General features: G+C 45.4%; 1 protein-coding gene across 1 annotated transcript in view; it reads left to right on the forward strand.

Annotated features, from left to right (window-relative positions):
* slc24a3 (solute carrier family 24 member 3) overlaps window positions 1–20,013 on the forward strand; it is a 218,625-nt gene that overhangs the window by 24,971 nt on the left and 173,641 nt on the right. Inside the window, exon 2 of the mRNA XM_033026185.1 lies at window positions 16,292–16,423. Within this exon, the coding sequence (XP_032882076.1) occupies window positions 16,292–16,423 (132 nt within the window). The remainder of the gene's footprint in view (window positions 1–16,291; window positions 16,424–20,013) is intronic.

The raw sequence follows: 20,013 nt of genomic DNA on the forward strand, positions 1-20,013 counted from the left end.
ATGGGAACCATGGCTGTGTAGGCCAGTCGGGTATTATCAAAATACCTGAAGCAGAGTCCATTTGTATTTTGCGTAGTACACGGCTGATGAGGCAGAAGGGAGGAAATGCATAGAAGAAGAAATTTCCCCAATCCAGCGCGAACGCATTTACCGCTGCTGCCTCAGGGTCTGGTTCCCAAGCGACATACATAGGTACCTGGTGATTTAGCCTTGATGCAAATAAGTCGATATCTGGCGTGCCATATTGCTTAATAATCTTTGCAAACACTTTGAGGTTTAACATCCATTCGGTGTTGTCATTAAATTTGCATGACCTGGTGTCTGCCACTGTATTTAGCTTACCTGGCAGGTAAGTTGCTGATAGCCAAATATGTCTTTCGACACACCATTGCCAAATTGTGTTGACCAATTTGTTGCATGATATCGATTTTATGCCGCCCATATGGTTAATGTAGGCCACCACCGTAGTATTGTCTATTTGTAACCGTACATGCAAGTGATGCATATTGAATGCATATGCTTTTAAACCATAAAAGGCACCCAACATCTCTAGATAGTTAATGCCCAGTGTAAGTAGTAATGATGACTCTAGGTTAGTCCATCTACCACCTGTGCTGGAAATGGAGTTAGTCGCTCCCCAGCCTTGAGCACTGGCATCTGTTTGGATAACTAAAGTAGGGTTAATGATGATGATAGGGCTGAAACTATGCCAAACGTTTTCTGCCCACCACTGTAGTTCTGATATTGCTTCAGTGGGTAATTTCATGATACGATCATAATGACCTGCATGTCGTTTTAGTGTCTGTACCCTTGCTCTTTGTAAGTTTTGATAGTGCAAAGGTCCAAATTGTGTAGCCGGAAATGCTGCTACCATTTCCCCAATTACTCTTGCTACTTGTCGAATAGTTGGTCGCTCGTTGACCATTAAATTGTTGCATGATTGTGCCAATTCAGTTGTTTTGTCTTTTGGCAAAGTTACAGACATGTGGGCTGAGTTAATTGTGAAGCCCAAGTAGTCCATGGTTGTGGATGGCTTCAACTTAGATTTATCTGGATGTAAGACAAATCCCAAGGTTTCGAACAACTGTTTGGTAGCTGACACAGCTGATATGCCAATTCCATGGTCTTGCCTACTATTAAGATATCATCAAGATATGCCATGACCATATGTTTTTGTCTTCTTAATATTGCCAGGGCTGGTTTTAGTATCTTGGTGAATAATCTTGGGGCTGATGTTAACTCATTGGGTAATGCTTTAAACTGCCATAGCTGCCCCATCCAGGTAAATTTCAGGTATCTGCGATGATCCTTGTGAATGGGTACTGAATAGTAAGCATCTTTGAGGTCAATGCTTGCCATGAAGTATCCTTTGGAAATCAGTTGTTTGGCAGTAACAAACGTTTCCATTTTGAAATGTACATACTTAACAAACATATTTAGTGAAGTTAAGTCAATGATGATGCGATACCCACCATCTTTTTTAGTTTTAGTGAATATATTTGACACAAATTCCAAGGGTTCATGTTTTGTTTTTTCCCATGATACCCTTAGTGATTAGTCTCACCAGTTCAGCTTGTCCCTCTCGTTTCTCTTTAACTGAGAGGGAAAAGACCCTCTGGGGTGAATGTTGAACTGGTGGCAATTTTTCTAGTATAAATTGTATTTTGTATCCACTAATGCTATTGAGTATATACTTGTCACTCGTGATAGACTCCCATGCTTCCTTAAACAGGTGTAATCTCCCCCCTGTTAGTATTGCGCCCCTACTTTCTATATGCTGGTAGGAACCAGACCCACCTACCTCCATGGTTATGGGTGTTTCTTCTGTCTCTTCCCAGACCAGTGAGTCTTGCGCGTTGTCTGACGTGGCGTTGATGTTTGGGGGTGGCGCATTTTCCATGGGGTCCGCTCTGGGCCTTGGTCTAAAAAAGACTTCAGGTGGTGATATGCGGACCCCGAGCTTTCACCAGTCCATAGGATAGACGTCGACTGGTGGACGCGATGGGGTGCTGCCGCTTGGGTATTGTTGTTTTGGGTTTGCTCGTCCTGGGGCCGGCCCTCATGAGACCGAAAGTTTTTTAGAGGCCTCTTCCATATCCTTTACTTTTTTCGTGAGGTCTTTGCCAAAGAGCAGTGTGTCTGGCTCAGTGGCTGGGGTTTTGCACAACCCCGGGAATTTTGGATTTAGGGCAGGTCTTATAATTTCTTTACGGAGGTTATTTATCTCGAACTGCGTGTTGCACAACAGCGCGAGAGTTGGTTTGTGGTCATCTCCGTATTGTCCACAGAACGAGCAAATGATGTGATGGCTGACGTCAGGAGCCTGAGGATCCGCTGCAGTTTCAGCTCCTGGTTCCGAATATTTGTCCCGACGTGCCCCCAGATTTGGCTGTTGACAGCCGGCACTTTGAGAGACTCACAATTTTCTGGAGCTGTGTACAATTCTAAGGCCTCATTAACCACCTGCTCCTGTAGGGGCCTGTTGGAGAGGTGGTTAATGCTGGCTGCTAGTTTAGGCTCTAATGGCCTTCCTGCACGTGGGGCTGCCACGTAGCGGTCCACCACACCCAGCAGCTCTTCCTGGTCCTGCACCCCTAGCATACTCCCGACTTCTTCAGCCTCTTCCTGACCAGCCCAGTCCTGGTTGCCAAAGCTGCCCTCGGGTGAGGAGGAAGCGATGGCCAGTGTTGCCGCGCATGCGTGCTGAGCGGGCTCTTCACGTAGTCACTCACGCGACTCCGAAGTAAAATCTATAATTTTATTGGCACCAATATTGTGAAATATTTCTGGCAATGTCACAAAACTCAGAAATATTTTCTTCAAAATAAACTATTTTCTCATTTAAAAGTTACACATGACCGCAAACACCGTTGCAATAAATGCAACATGTTCCTTTCTCTGTGTTTCTGAGACCTGGACTACCTACAATAGGCATCTCAAAAGAATTAGACAAATATTATCAATGTTGCCTCAGCAAAATTCTTCAAAGTCACTGGAAGGGTGAGTTGTCGTCATACAGTGTGAAAGCAGGCCCTTCGGCCCAACTTGCCCACGCTGACCAACGTGCCCCGTCTATTCTTTGCATCACTTCCCTCTGGAAGGCGACTCCGGATTGTCAAAGCTGCCACGGCCAGACATAAAAACAGTTTTTATCCACGAGTAGTTGCTCTACTCAACAGCCAAAAATCTGTAGCCTCCCTTTGATCAGGCATTTTGTTGGTTCACATGCTTGATCAATGGTGTTTTATCATTAATGTTTTATTATTATTAATGTTTAGTGTTTTCTGAGTCATTTGTAACTGTCACTGTATGTCATGTTGTTACTTGTTAAGCGGAGCACCAAGGCAAATTCCTTGTATGTGAATACTTGGCCAATAAACTTACTTACTTACTTACACTTGTCCCACCCGTCTGTGTTGGCCCATATCGCTCCAAACCTGTCCTATCCATGTACAGTCTAAAAGCTTCTTAAACGTTGCGATAGTACCTGCCTCAACTACCTCCTCCGGCAGCATGTTCCATACACCCACTACCCTTTGTGTGAAATAAAAGATTATCCCTCGTGTACCTATTAAATCTTTCCCCCCTCACTTTAAGCTTATGTCCTCTGGTTTTTTTTATTCCCCTGCTCTGGGCAAAAGACTATGCATTTGCCTAATCTATTCCCCTCATGATTTTGTACAGCTGAAGTCATCGATTGTCAACATCCTATCCCAGGCCAAGTGTGGTGGCCATGGTTACTCTTGGTCAGCTACATTGGACAGGCCTTGGACTCGACCCGAAGCGTCACCCATTCCTTCTCTCCGGAGATGCTGCCTGTTCCGCCGAATTACTCCAGCACTCCAGTCTATCTTAGGCTTTGGTGTTTGCATGCCTGAGAACTTAAGATGAGGAATGGAGTGTCAGACAGAGAAAATAATTCAAAGAATGCTCCAAGCCTCTACGGGATAAATCATATCCATTGCCTGGGGAAAATCTCTGACCCATACTGGTCAAAGTGGAGAAGGAGGATTTGGGATGATAGTGCGAAAGTCAAGATTATATCGGGAGCACACAAATGCCCGACACAGTAGTGGAAGCACTTCAAGAACTACATTCCCGTGCATCCCCTCAGTTACCACGGGTGCTGTCTGTACGGAGTTTGTACGTTCTCCCTGTGCGTGGGTTTTCTCCAGGCGGTCCCGTTTCCTCCCACACTCCGAAGACATGCAGGTTTGTAGGTTAATCGGCATCGGTAAAATTGTAAATTGTCCCTAGTGTGTAGGATAGTGTTAGTGTACGGGGTGATCGCTGATAGACGCGGACTCGGTGGGCCGAAGGGCCTGTTTCCGCGCTGTAGCTCTAAACTAAACTAAACGAACACTTCAGCACAGACGACAAACAGTCTTGTATTGCAAAAGAATTGGACAAATTGTCTTACACAATAGCATTTCCCCAGATGTCCTTTACAAAGATAGATATAGATATGCCATTTATTGTCACTATACATGTACAATGAGATTAAAAGCATCTCGTACTCAGTGCATACATATAATTTAGTACAAAAAACAAGAAACAGAAAACAAAACAAGGGGGGGGGGGGGGGGATAGGTGCACAATTCTGCGGCACTATATACATATCTATAAAGGCAAAATGGTGAAGGATGAATAGGTAGTATTCTTAGGCAGATTTTTAAAGTTATATTAAAATATTAAAAATTATTTTAAAAATATTAAAAATTACAATTACAATACATATTACAGTTCCAAATTTCAGTACGTGGATGGAGTAGATGGAAGTCCGGGTGTTGGGCATGAAGTCAGTGCATGTGTGAGTTAAGAGTAGTTATGACTTTCGGAAAACAACTGTTCCTGAGTCTATTTGTCCTAGTTTTGATGCACCTATAGCGCCTTCCAGAGGGCAGCAGGTCGAACAGTCCAAACACAGGATGGGAGCTGTCCTTGATGATATTCTTTGCCCTGCTAAGGCAACGGGATGCACCTCACTGTAGGGAATCTTGCACCAAAACTCCCAGTCTGTGGATTAGCCCTGGTTTGCAACACGCGTTTGTAGGCAGCTCCCTCAACTGAACGTCCAGAAGATTTTGAGTGGATCATGTAGGTTTTCTGGATGGAAGTGCTGCTGTTTTTGCTTTGGTCCATCTCCTTCTGCTTCTGCACCTTCTGTATTTGCCTTTTCTTCCTCCGTCGGGGAAGCATTTAGAAGCGACAGCTGCTCCGACCACGGGTGAACAAAGAGGAAGATGACTGAACTTTGGTGCCTTCACTCACAGTGGGAAACTTTGATGCCGCTGTGTGGGGATGTTTATGTTAAAGTCTATCATGTACTGTGTTTTTTTTTATTTGTCTGGCTGTATGGTGACCACAAATTTCACTGTACCAATTGGTGCATGTGACAATACATGTCTCTTGTCTCCTCAGCACTTTGAATGAGTAGTTATATTTTATTTTCTGTTCATTGTTAATTGTATGTATAACATAGGGATGGATCATAACCTCATACTCATTGTGCCCAATTAAAAGAAAACGTCAAAACATAGGCGTTACTGATTTTCTTAATTATTATTAGTTGAAAATAGCATGCTGAGCCCAAATCTGGTATTGAACTGTGTAGGAAGAAACTGCAGATACTGGTTAAAACCGAAGATAGACACAAAAAGCTGGAGTAACTCAGCGAGACAGGCAGCATCTCTGGAGAGAAGGAATGGGTGACGTTTTGGGTCAAGTCCCTTCTTCAGAAGGGTCTCGACCCGAAATGTCACCCATTCCTTCTCTCCAGAGATGCTGCGTGGTATTGAACTAGCGTGTTCAAATGTGTATGGCAGGTCCAAGTCGCCAGCCTTAAACTTCCTTTTGGTAATGAGCTTTGTTAGATTTATAGAAGATGCAAGGAACTGCAGATGCTGGTATACTTTAAAAAAACACACAAAGTGCTGGAGTAACATACAAGGTCAGGCAGCATCTCTGGAGAACATGGATAGGTGACATTTTGGTTCGGGGACCCATCTTCAGACAAAGAAGGGCCTCAACTCGAAACGTCGCCTTTCCATGGTCTCCAGAGTGCTGCTTGACCTGCTGAGTAACTCCAGCACTTTATTTCTTTTTTAGATTTATTGAAACTCTTCTAAATGTCATAATTGGTTGTAAAGCACTTCAAAAATGATGTTAATAAAAACACCTATATTTCTGAGTTATCGGACTGCTAAGTCAAGAATACATTCATATTTTGGTTAATAAGTGCAGCTGAACTACAATATATCTTAAAATAAATTGACAATGGTCTGAGTGCAGGTAGATGGGACTAGGGGAAAATAAGTGTTCGGCACGGACTTGAAGGGCCGAGATGGCCTGTTTTCCGTGCTGTAATTGTTATATGGTTATATGGTTAAGTGTACAATGTCCTGTAGTCACAGGGCGACAGGGAGGAGCAGCGGCAGAGTTGTTGCCATACCGCGCCAGAGACCCGCGTTCGATCCTGACTACGGGTGCTGTCTGTGCTGGGTTTGTACGTTACACGTTCTCCCCCGTGACCTGCGTGAATTTCATCCTCCGGGTGCTCCGGTTTCCTCCCACACTCCCATGACGTACGAGTTAGTAGGTTAATTGACTTCAGTAAATATTGTACATTGCCCCTGGTGTGTAGGATGGTGCCAATGTCTGGGGTGATCGCTGGTTGGCGCCGGCTCTGTGGGCCACTGTGTCGCCCTGAGTAGATAATAAAGGCATGTGGTACGATCGCCTTGTCAGACGGGGCATTGAACATAATCATCAGAAAGTCAATTGCAACTTTATAAGATTTTGGTCGGAGTGTTGTCTAGGACCTGTCCCTGTGTTAACTGTTGATAAGTTCACAAGTGATAGGAACAAAATAGGCCATTCGGCCCATCAAGTCTACTCCGCCTTTCAATAATTGCTGATCTATCTCTCGCTCCTAACTGCCTTTTCCCCATAACCCCTGACACCCAAACTAATCAAGAATCTTATCTATCTCTGCCTTAAACATTTCCATTGACTTGGCCTCCACAGCCTTCTGTGGCAATGAATTCCACAGATTCACCACCCTCTGACTAAAGAAATTCCTCCTCGTCTCCTTTCCAAAGGAACGTCCTTTAATTCTGAGGCACTGGCCTTTGGTCCAAGATTCTCCCATTAGTGGAAACATCTTTTCCACATCCATTCTATCCAGGCCTTTCACTATTCGGTGAGATTCAATGAGGTTCCCCCTCATCCTTCTAAACTCCAGCGAGTAGAGGCCAGCTCCGTCAAATGCTCAAATGTTCTATGTAAAGTGGAGATTGGGAAGGCAGCTTCAATTGGGTTTTTTTATAACTATCCCTGAATATTTTCCCTGACCATGAGCTTCCCCTCTCCCTCCTTCCCCTCGCCTCTCCCCCTTCTCGTTCTCTCTTCCTTCCCCAGCACAAATTTCAGCCGGCCAGCTGTGTTTAAAGAGTTCACTTTTACCATAAATAAAGCTGCTGGTTTTGAAATCATGTCGTTCCTCACCTGTGGAAAAAGAGACTATTTTCAGCACGCCAGTTTGTTTCTCGTATAATCAAACTGAAGAACTGAAGTCAGAAACTACTTAGAAATCAGAAATAGGCCATTCGAGCCAGCACTGCCATCATTCATTGTGATCACGGCTGATCATCCACAATCAATACCCTGTTCCTGCCTTCTCCTGATATTCCTTGACCCCACTATCTTTAAGAGCTCTATCTAACTCTCTCTTGAAAGCATCCAGAGAATTGGCCTCCACTGCCTTCTGAGGCAGAGAATTCCACATATTCACAACTCTCTGGGTGAAAAAATGTTTCCTCATCTCCGCTCTAAATGGTCTACCCCTTATTCTTAAAGTGTGCCCCTGGTTCTGGACTCCCCCAACATCGGCAACATGTTTCCTGCATATATCTCAGAAAGAACTGCTTCAGTCAAACCATTCCCTTCACACTATGAACTGCTGGGGTTGGTCTTGTGCTCAGTCATGTTTCCTGCTTAAGTTTCCTGATTCTTCTTCTTCCAACCTTTAAAAGCATTGATTTTAAAACATTTTGCTCAGCCTTGGCCCTGGCAGCCCCTGTGTGTGGGGGGAAAAAAAATAAAGTTTGCCGAAATGTTTTCAAAGGTGTGCCTGGAAACAATTATCATGATGTTATTGTGGGACTGGCCTTTGCCACTGACGGGAGGGAGGGATTTAATATGAGTACATTCGGACTGTGCACAACTCTGAATGTGCGACACACAGTGCCCTCCATAATGTTTGGGACAAAGACCCATCATTTATTTATTTGCCTCTGCTCCACAATTTGAGATTTGTAATAGAAAAAAAATCACATGTGGTTAAAGTGTCCATTGTCAGATTTTATTAAAGGCCATTTTTATACATTTTGGTTTCACCATGCAGAAATAACAGCTGTGTTTGTACATAGTCCTCCCATTTCAGGGCACCATAATGTTTGGGACACATGGCTTCACAGGTGTTTGTAATTGCTCAGCTGTGTTTAAATGCCTCCTTAATGGAGGTATAAGAGAGAAAGCTATAGAGGCCAATTAACCTACAAACCCACACGTCCAAGATTAATTTGATTGTTGGGTGGTGTGCATTAAACTTCTTGCCTTTAGTTTAGAGATACAGTGCGGAAACAGGCCCATCGGCCTACCAAGTCCACACCGACCAGTGATCCACGCGCATTAACACTACCCTACCCAATTTTACATTTATACCAAGCCAATTAACCTACAAACCTGTACGTCTTTGGAGTGTGGGAGGAAACCGAAGATCTCAGTGAAAACCCAGGCAGGTCACGGGGAGAACGTACAAACTCTGTCTAGATGACACCGGTAGTCGGGATCGAACCCGGTAAGGCAGCAACTCTACTGCTGTGTCACCGTGCCGCCCTTTGTTTAGTACTACAGACCAATGGGGCATTTCATCCACTGAAGTCTTTCATCTGCTCTCCTGTAGTAATTTCATCTTGGCTTCTAGAAACATAGAAAATAGGTGCAGGAGTAGGCCATTCGGCCCTTCGAGCCTGCACTTCCATTCAATATGATCATGGCTGATCATCCAATTGAGTATCCTGTACCTAATCTGATCTTAGTTGATGGCCTCAGTGACAATTTTTCTTCATATGTAAACAGCAAGTATTCCAAAACAATGTTTGGTACTGCAGCTGAGGTAATTATACCTTTGCTGCACTGTGTATGCTGTATGTGCGGGAAATCTTCAAACACAAAGCACGTTGGTGCGTTTGTTATGCATCACCCATAGCATGAGCTTTGAGCTCGATAACAAAGTAGCAGTTTAGTTTAGACATACAGCGCAGAAACAGGCCTTTTGGCCCACCGAGTCCACACCGACCAGTGATCCCCGCATATTAACACTATCCTACACCCACTAGGGACAATTTACAATTATACCAAGCCAATTAACCTACAAACCCGTACGTCTTTGGAGTGTGGGAGGAAATCGAAGATCTCGGAAAAAACCCACGCGGGTCACGGGGAGAACGTACAAACTCCGGACAGGCAGCACCCGTGGTCGGGATCGAATCCGCGGCTCTGGAGCTGTGAGGCAGCAACTCTACCGCTGCGCAGCTGTACCGTAGAATAACATAGATCGTAGCGTTGATCTCCTGGCTTTGAGAATGTGTGAGAAAAGTGAGATCAGTCTGGAAAATATCCATGAACCTTTGAGGAATGTTCCCTTGGGAACGCTGTGGTTTGGAGATCAGGATTTACCCGACTACGGGTGCTGTCTGTACGGAGTTTGTATGTTCTCCGCGTGACTGCGTGGGTTTCCTCAGAGATCTTCGGTTTCCTCCCACACTCCAAAGACGTACGGGTTTGTAGGTTAATTGGCTTGGTGTATGGTGTAAATTGTTCCTAGTGTGTGTAGGATACTGTTAATGTGCGGGGATCGCTGGTCGAGGCGGACACGATGGGCCAAAGGGCCTGTTTCCGCGCTGTATCTCTAAACTAAACTAAACCAAACCACATTATCATCTGTGGATGTGGGCTGATGAGTGAATAAAAACAATGAATAGTATGTATCGCGCGCGTTATGATCTGGGCTAGATCTTAACTTTGAGAGTGAAAAATGTGTGACTGTCACCTTGTTGTACCTATCCAGTTTTGATTTTATCGATTAAATTCAATGTAGTAGAATCCAGAAAGGTAATAAAACAATGCATCTTTTTACACTTTTTCACATGAAACGGACACAGTGCAATCTGTAAATTGTGCACTGGTCAACAAAACTGAAGTTAACCACAAGAAAAGGGAACAGGAAACAAAAATGCAAACTTTGTATTTTTTTAAAACGAAAACATTTTTAGTTTTTATTACAATGGATAGTATAATTGCACTTTTTCAATACCGTGACCTTGGGAGGTTCTGTTTGCCAGTTTGGATTAAATGCTGGCTGTAGAAAAATAAACCCACTGCTTTTCCCTTGCAATGCAATTGTTAAACAGGCAGCTGAAGCCTTCGGTTTGTGTCTCATTTGCAACAAGCCACCTGTGACAGTGAAGCGCAGGTTGACACATGATGAAAGTGGAATTCTCTGTAATTGAGAAGGATGAGGAGGGATGTTATAGAAACATATAAAAAGGGATTGGACAGGATAGATGCAGGAAAAATGTTCCCGATGTTGGAGGAGTCCAGAACCAGGGGTCACAGATTAAGAATAAGGGGTAGGCCATTTAGGACTGAGATGAGGCAAATCTTTTTCACCCAGTGAGTTGCGAATCTGTGGAATTCTCTGCCACACAAGGTAGTGGAGGTCAATTCACTGGATGTTTTCAAGAGAGAGTTAGATTTAGCTCTTAGGGCTAACAGAATCAAGGGATATGGGGAGAAAGCAGGAACGGGGTACTGATTTTGGATGATCAGCCATGATCATATTGAATGGTGGTGCTGGCTCGAAGGGCTGAATGGCCTACTCCTGCACCTATTTTCTCTGTTTCTTTGTAACACAAAGTTCTTTAGGATCTCTGCGGCTCTGGCAGCATTTGTGGAGGGAATGGAGAAGCGACGTTTCAGATCGGGACCCTTCTTCAGAAGTCTGAAGTGAATTGAGTCTGAAGTGAGTCTAAGTTTAGAGTTTAGCGAAAGGTCGTGGAGAAGTTGTTTCCATTAGTGGGAGAGTCTAAGACTAAAGGTCATAGCCTCAGAATTAAAGGACGTTCCTGTAAGGAGGAGATGAGGAGGAATTTCTTTAGTCAGAGGGTGGTGAATCTGTGGAATTAATTGCCACAGAAAGCTATGGAGGCAAAGTCAATGGATATTTTTAAGCTGGAGATCGACAGATTCTTGATTAGTACGGGTGCCAGGAGTTATGGGGAGAAAGCAGGTGAATGGGGTTGGGAAGGAAAGATAGATCAGCTACGATTGAATGGCGGAGTAGATGCGATCTTATTTAAGAATAAGGGGTAAGCCATTTAGAACGGAGACGAGGAAACTTTTTCACACAGAGAGTTGTGAGTCTGTGGAATTCTCTGCCTCAGAGAGCAGTGGAGGCCGGTTCTCAGGATACTTTCAAGAGAGAGCTAGATAGGGCTCTTGAAGATAGCAGAGTCAGGGGATATGGGGAGAGGGTACTTTGGAACGGGGTACTTTGTGGATGAACCTATGACTGAGATTGAGGTGTGTTGTGAATTCTGGGCATACCATGGTGCTGTATCCGGGAAAGACTAATGCCCCTGTCCCACTTAGGAAACCTGAACAGAAATCTCTGGAGACTTTGCGCACCACCCAAGGTTTCCGTGCGGTTCCCGGAGGTTGCAGGTGGTTGCCGGAGGTTGCAGGTAGTGGAAGCAGGTAGGGAGACTGACAAAAACCTCCGGGAACCTCCGGGAACCGCACGGAAACCTTGGGTGGGGCGCAAAGTCTCCAGAGGTTTCCGTTCAGGTTTCCTAAGTGGGACAGGGGCATGAATCCAAGTGAAGGAACTCCTCGGGATAATCTTTGAGGGATCAAAAATTCAATTTGGGTTTTTCTGACTTGAGTGAATATTATCTCTGAGCCTCGAAAGGCGAATTACTTCAAGGCTCATTGACGATGAGAAGACTTAATCCAATTTGAGCTGCTTCCTGGCATTAAAGTGTGCAAAGTCTCTGTCGTAAACGTTTGCCGCTGTTTGTGAATATATTCCTTGTTCTGCTGTTTAATTGTTTGGATTAATTATCCACTAAAATGGATAACATTAACTTGTCTTCCAGGGCTGCTGAGGTTGCTGCTTTTTTGTTCAAAGAGAAAGCAAATGCTTAATCTCACTTTTGCTGGGTTTCCTGAGGTCCGTTATTAAATTTATATTGTCCTCACGAATACACTGTGTTGGGGGTTGGGGCTGTGTTCGGGGGGGGGGGGTTTACAACTCCACCATGCCGACCCACTGGCCTTCATGAATGGGTGAGGTTATTTAAACACAGAGGCACCACTTTTCCATACAGTCCATTGTACGTAATAAGTTTGTAAGATATAGGAACAGAATTAGGCCGTTCGGCCCATCGGGTCCTCTCCACCATTCGATTATGGCGGGATCTATTGTTCCCGCTCAACTCCATTCTCCACCCCTCTCCCGTAACCTTTGACATCATTAATAATCAAAACCCTGCATTAAAGCCCAAAATAACCCCCTCCTTACAAAATTAGCCTTGCATTCACGCAAAGTTCCGAATAACCTTTAGACTTTAGAGATACAGCAAGGAAACAGGCCCTTCGGCCCACCGAGTACGTGCCGACCAGCGATCTTACAGCGCCAGAGACCCGGGTTCAATCCTGGCTCTGGGTGCTGTCTGTAAAGGGTTTTTACGTTCTCCCTGTGACCTCGTGGATTTTCTCCGGGTGCACCAGGTTCCTCCCACGCTCCAAATACGTGCAGGTTTTTGACGTCTGTAAATTGTCCCTCGTGTGTAGGATAGAACTGGTGTATGGCTAATCGCTGGTCAGTGTTGGGCCGAAGGATCACTTTCCACTCAGAATCTCTGAATCACTTCAAAGATAATTTTACCTTGCATTCATTATGAACAGTGAACTAGAAGTAATCCTGTAATAATGATCATCTATCCACGTCTGCAACTGAAAAACAGGAAAGGGTGCAGCAAAGATTTTTAAGGCAGAGATCAATAGTCAATAGGTGCAGGAGTAGGCCATTCGGCCCTTCGAACCAGCACCGCCATTCACTGTGATCATGGCTGAACATCCACCATCAGTACCCCGTTCCTGCCTCCTCCCCATATCCCCTGACTCTGCTATCTTTAAGAGCTCTATTTAACTCTCTTGAAAGCATCCAGAGAATCGGCCTCCACTGCCTTCTGAGGCAGAGAATTCCACAGATTCAGAACTCTCTGGGTGAAAAAGCTTCTCCTCATCTCCGTTCTAAATGGCCGACCCCTTATTCTTAAACTGTGGCCCCTGGTTCTGCACTCCCCCAACATCGGGAACAATCTTCTATGTTTCAGTAAGATATCCTCTCATCCTTTTAAATTCCAGTGTATACAAGCCCAGCCGCTCCATTCTTTCAACATATGACAGTCCAGCCATCCCAGGAATTAACCTTGTGAACCTACGCTGCATTCCCTCAATAGCAAGAATGTCCTTCCTCAAATTTGGAGACCAAAACTGCTCACAATACTCCAGGTGTGGTCTCTCCAGGGCCTTGTACAACTGCAGAAGGACCTCTTTGCTCCTATACTCAACTCCTCTTGTTATGAAGGGCAACATGGCATTAGCTTTCTTCACTACCTGCTGTACCTGCATGCTTATGCCCCTGTCCCACTTAGGAAACCTGAACGGAAACCTCTGGAGACTTTGCGCCCCACCCAAGGTTTCCGTGCGGTTCCCGGAGGTTGCAGGTAGTGGAAACAGGTTGGGAGACTGACAAAAACCTCCGGGAACTGCATGGAAACGTTGGGTGGGGCGCAAAGTCTCCAGAGGTTTCCGTTCAGGTTTCCTACTTGGGACAGGGGCATAACTTTAATCGATAGATCAATAGATTTTTGATTAGTACGGGTGTCAGGGGTTACTGGGAGAGGGCAGGAGAATGGGGTTGAAAGGGAAAGATATATCATATATCAGCCATGATTGAATGGCAGAGTAGACTTGATGGGCCGAATGGCCTAATTCTGCTCCTATCCCATGAATTTATGTAGTTATGACAGAGGGCAACCACTTACATTACATTGGAAGGATGTGGGGAAAGGGACCTGTGAGTCTGGAATGGTGATGAAAATGCCTGTGGATGTATCTGAACCATGTGAGTTTGAAGAGGGTTCATCATGGATACTGCAGTCGGTACACTGTGACAGCAGTGTTCAATAATTCTGGTGTGTTAACAAATGCATCCCAATCTAGGAAAAGGCAAAAAAATAACCAGCCCCTTGTTGTTCCACTTGTTCAATTTAATTCTGAATTGAATAACTTCATTGGAAGTGCAGTACGCTGGGAAAACCCCCAATACGTTGGAGAAACAGTACCTCATAGTTTGCTTGGGCAGCTTACAACCCAGCGGTATGAACGATGATTTCTCTCACTTCAAGTAACTCCTGCATTTCTTTTCCCTTCGCTTCCCCCACCCTAGTCGTTCTACTAGTTCCACTGCTCGCATCCTTGTGTCCCTGTCGTTAGCACGCCTTCCCCAGCCAACAATGGGCCATTGTGCGCTCCACCCGTCCTGAGGACAATTTTTGCCGGCAATGTTTTCTCCTGGTCTTCTCTATCTTTCAGTCTGAAGAAGGGTTCCGATAGAGCTCTTGGGGCTAGCGGGATCAAGGGATATGGGGAGAAGGCAGGCACGGGTTACAGATTGTGGATGATCAACCATGATCACAAGGAATGGCGGTGCTGGCTCGAAGGGCCAAATGGCCTACTCCTGCACCTATTTTCTATGTTTCTGTGACCCGAAACGCCACCTGTTCCTTTTCTTTAGAGATGCTGCCTGACCCGCTGAATGACTCCAGCAATTTGTGTCTGTCTTTGGTGTAAACCAGCATCAGCAGCTTGTTCTTACACAATGTATAACATGAATGCAGCATAACGTTGGATTAGTTTGATTTGTGTATCCTTCTTGAACAAATATGTGTGTTTCAAATGAACTCTTTCGATTGCACTAGGGAATCCGTGCATTTATTTTGCACTAATATTGGTTTAAATGTATTGAACTTTCTTCTGTTTATTGTGTTATCCATGAGTACAGCGTTTACACACCTATTATGCTGTTGCAAGTAAGAATTTAATTGTTCAATTCTTGCTACATATGATAGAGCCATAGAGTGATACATTGTGGAAACAGGCCCTTCGGCCCAACTTGCCCACACTGGCCAACATGTCCCAGATACACTACTTCCATCTGCCCGCATCCCTCCAAACTTGTCCAATGATGTACCTGTCTAACTGTTTCTTAAATGTCGGGATAGTCCCAGCCTCAACTACCTCCTCTGGCAGCTTGTTCCATGCACCCACCACCCTTTGTGTGAAAAAGTTATCCCTCAGATTCCTGTTAAACCTTTTCCCCTGGTCCTCAATTCCCCCACTCTGGGCAAGAGATTCTGTGCATCTTCCCGATTTTTCCCTCTCAGGATTTTATACACCACTATAAGATCACCCCTTACCCGCCTGCGCACCTAGGAATGGTTAAACGCTCTTGGCTCTTGACTTGCAATTTAATGGAACTTGGGTTTTTTTGGAAGGGTGAGATAGCTGGGATGAAGAGTCACTCATCCATGCAAACTCTTCCAGCTCTGCAGAGAGCCCTAACTATAAACGGAGGAAGCTGGAGATGACCTCTTCTCTTTGGACTTGCGTGTTTTTGCTGGTCGTAAGAAGGCACAGGGCTGGGCACTTCAACTGATCAACCAGGGAAAGCAAATGTTTAGTTTAGTTTAGCGATACAGCGTGGAAACGGGCCCTTCGGCCCACCGAGTCCGCACCGAGCAACGATCCCCGTACACTAGCATGATCCTACACACACTCAGGACAATTTACAATTTTGACCATAGGCAATTAACGTAGGAATCTGCACGTCTTTGGTGTGGGAGGAAAGCAGAGCACCCAGAGACAACCCACGCAGTCAAAGGGAGAACGTACAAACTCAATACAGACAGTGCCCGTAGTCAGGATCGAACCCGGTCTCTAGTGGTGTAAGGCAGCAACTCTACCGCTGCGCCACCGTGCCATCCTCATTTCAAACCTTGTTTCTGAAAAGTCAAGGCTCGGTTTATTCCTCTCCAAAAGAATCAAACCAAGCGTTTGTTGACATTTTCCAATTTACCCTTTCTTCCGTTGTTCCTAGGCTACTATGTGACGAGTTATACCTTGGAGATGCATGACCGGAGGCTTGGCCGGAGACTGATGGAGCAGATCGATGAGAACACCACCGATACTGGAGCAACGTCACACCATTTCAAGAACTGTACAGAACCAGGTAAGGGACCTGCAACCTCATCTGCTCCATCCAAGAGCCGGAGAATTGCCTGGACAATATTGAACATTTACATGGTCTTTGATATTAATTCTGTTGTTTTGTACTTTACCAACATGGGTTCTTGCAATAGGTCCATGCCTGCTGGATTGCTAAGCTTTTGACGGCACTGGGCCTGTACTCGCTGGATAGAAGGACGAGGGGACACCTCATTGAAACTTACCCAATACTGAAAGGCCTGGATAGTGTGAATGTGGAGAAGGTGTTTCCAATAGTTGGGAGAGTCTAGGACCAGAGGCCATAGCCTCAAAATAAAAGGACGTACCTTTAGAAAGGAGATGAGGAAGCATTTCTTCAGTCAGAGGGTGGTGAATCTGTGGAATTCGTTGCTGTGGAGGCCAAGTCAATTTGGAATAACACTTCAAGCTGATAGTCAGATGTTAGCAAAATATTTTTTTCAATAGGACTCTTAATTTTTGATTACAATATTTGTCAATAATTTCATTCTTACTGTTGGATAACTGCTACCTGTATCAGCGGGTATCAGCTACAGGGGGAGGTTGGACAGACTTCCATTGCTCTCTCTGAAACGTCAGAGATTGAGGGGAGACTTGATAGAAATATGTAACGTTTTGAGAGGCATAGACAGGGGAGACGCTTTCTCCCAGGGTGGAAATGCCCAACACTAGAGGGCAAAGCTATAAGGTTGGAGGGGGAATGTTTAATGGGGATGCGTGGGGCAAGGGTGGTGGGGGCCTGGAGCACGTTGCCGGGGTGGTTGGTGGAGGCAGATACGATAGTTACGTTTAAGAGGCTTTTGGATGGGCCCATGGAAGTACAGGGCATGGAGGGATATGGATCATGTACAGGCAGCTGAGATCAGTTTCACTAGGCATTGTGTTCAGCAGGGTCCGTTCCTGCACTGTATTCTATGTTCCATGTTACGGAAAAGACGCATCTTCTATTGCTATCTTTCTGTCAATTAAAAACATCTCCTTATCTGCTATGTACCAAGGACCCAACCTTGGAGTTAGATTGGAGTTCAAATGTGTCAGCATTTCAAAACCTTGTTTCCCTGTACGTCTTTCAACCAAAAGTTCCACCTTATCTGTCTCCATTTTCCAGTTACAAGATTTTATCTCGAAGATTTTATCTTGCCCTCTCGCTCCTAAGATACTTTAAATTAATAATTGCCAATGTGATTCTGTGATCATTCAGTTATGTGGACATTGTCAACTTGTAAAAACAAAACAGCTCTCTCTCCCCATCCCCGCACTCGCAACAAGGGCAGAGTCCCCCTAGTCCTCACCTTTCACCCCACCAGCCGGCAAATACAACAAATAATCCTCCGCCATTTCCGCCACCTCCAACGTGACCCCACCACTCGCCACATCTTCCCATCTCCCCTTCCGCAAAGACCGCTCCCTCCGCAACTCCCTTGTCAATTCTTCCCTTCCCTCCCGTACCACCCCCTCCCCGGGCACTTTCCGTTGCAACCGCAAGAAATGCAACACCTGTCCCTTCACCTCCCCCCTCGACTCCATTCAAGGACCCTAGCAGTCGTTCCAGGTGCAACAAAGGTTCACCTGTATCTCCTCCAAACTCATCTACTGCATCCGCTGCTCTAGATGTCAGCTGATTTACATCGGGGAGACTAAGCGGAGGTTGGGCGATCGTTTCGCCGAACACCTCCGCTCAGTCCGCAATAACCTACCTGAACCCCCGGTGGCTCAGCACTTCAATTCCCCCTCCCATTCCCAATCCGACCTCTCTGCCCTGGGTCTCCTCCATTGCCAGAGTGAGCAACACCGGAAATAGGAGGAACAGCACCTCATATTCCGCCTGGGTTGCTTGCGTCCGGATGACATGAACGTTGAATTCTCCCAGTTTTGCTAGCCCTTGCTGTCTCCTCCCCTTCCTTAACCCTCGAGCTGTCTCCTCCCATCCCCCCGCCCTCGGGCTCCTCCTCCTCCCTTTTTCCTTCCTTCTCTCCCCCCACCCCCCATCAGTCTGAAGAAGGGTTTCGGCCCGAAACGTCGCCTATTTCCTTTGCTCCATAGATGCTGCTGCACCCGCTGAGTTTCTCCAGCATTTTTGTGTACCTTCGATCTTCCAGCATCTGCAGTTCCTTCTTGAACAGTTCATAGATGTATTGGTTTCTCTGGTTGTAAATTGGAGGTAGACACAAAACGCTGGAGTAACTCAGTGGGACGGGCAGCATCTCTGGAGAGAAGGAATGAGTGACGTTTCGGGTCGAGACCCTTCTTCAGACTGTAAATGGGAATGTAAATGTAAATGGGAGGGATGGTGACATACTGGTTAATTCCTTGATTAACAATCCAGGGACTGGAGTTCAAATCCCACCTTGGCAATGGTGGAATCTATTTAATAATCTTGAATTTGATTCTATAAAAGACTAGTAATGGTGGTGAGGTCGCTGTGAAGGATACCTATGTGGCCTGCGCTGAGGTAGTTCGTGTTGGATGTGTTTCAAGTACCTCAGTGGTGCTCCATTTAATTTTGTGAAATGTAAATCTTTTTCCGTGACTGATTTTCCTGATTGGTTTTATTTATGGTGGTTTGTGTCTGCTATGCAAGCAAAATGGCTGCTTTCCCAGCAATGCCTTTCCATAGGTGGGCGGGAGTGGAAGGGAGATTTTGGGGGGGCACCTTTGTTGCTTTTCAGCAAATGAGCTGCAGCATAAAAATGTTGCAATAAACCAAATATCGTTGTAAATGGGTGACGTTGTTCAGGGTCAGTTTTACTGTGGCTGCAGATGTGATTCAGACACATGGATGCTGGAATCCTTCACAAAAGATCCAAAGTGCTGAAGAACTCGGCGGGTCAGGCAGCATCTGTGGAGAATGTTTTTTCAGGACGGGACACTTCTCCTGAAGAAGGAACCCCCCACCCCCCCACCTGAAATGTCGCCTATCCATGTCCTCCAGAGATGCTGCCTGACCCGCTGAGTTATTCAGGAACTTTTTGATGTTGTTGCAGAAGTCGTTTGACCATTTGAATCCTCTTTCCGTCTTTTATTCTCACCAGTTTTTTCCCAAACAAAACATCTCTGGAGCCCCTCTGACAGCAGTCGGGGATGAGTGCTGTGCTATGCCTTGTTGTGGAGAAGAGAAAGCATCCATCTTACAAATGTGTCCACTGCCCACAAAACCACAGAGCACCCATCCTCGGTTAATGGATGTCATTTGAGAAATCTGGAGCTATCAGAACAATTGCAATGACTTTTCTTGAAGAAGATTGACTACTTTATGTTTTGTGGTGTTTGTTACCGCTTCTTGTACAGCTGTTCTAAAGGGGCTGACAGGGTAGTTTAGTTTAGGTTAGAGATACTTCACTGAAACAGGCCCTTCAGCCCACCAAGTCTGTGCTGACCAGTGATCCCCGTAGACTAACATTATTTGAACACTGTCCTACGCACTAGGGATAATTTACTTTTTTTTTTAACCAAAATTTAGCTAAATTAACCTACAAACCTGTACCGTCTTTGGAGACGTACCAACACAATAATCCACCACTCACCCGTTTCCCCCAACGCAACCAGTTTCCACCACTCACCCATTCCCCCAACACA

The sequence above is a fragment of the Amblyraja radiata genome, chromosome 8, assembly GCF_010909765.2.
Source record: "Amblyraja radiata isolate CabotCenter1 chromosome 8, sAmbRad1.1.pri, whole genome shotgun sequence".
Classification (NCBI taxonomy): domain Eukaryota; kingdom Metazoa; phylum Chordata; class Chondrichthyes; order Rajiformes; family Rajidae; genus Amblyraja; species Amblyraja radiata.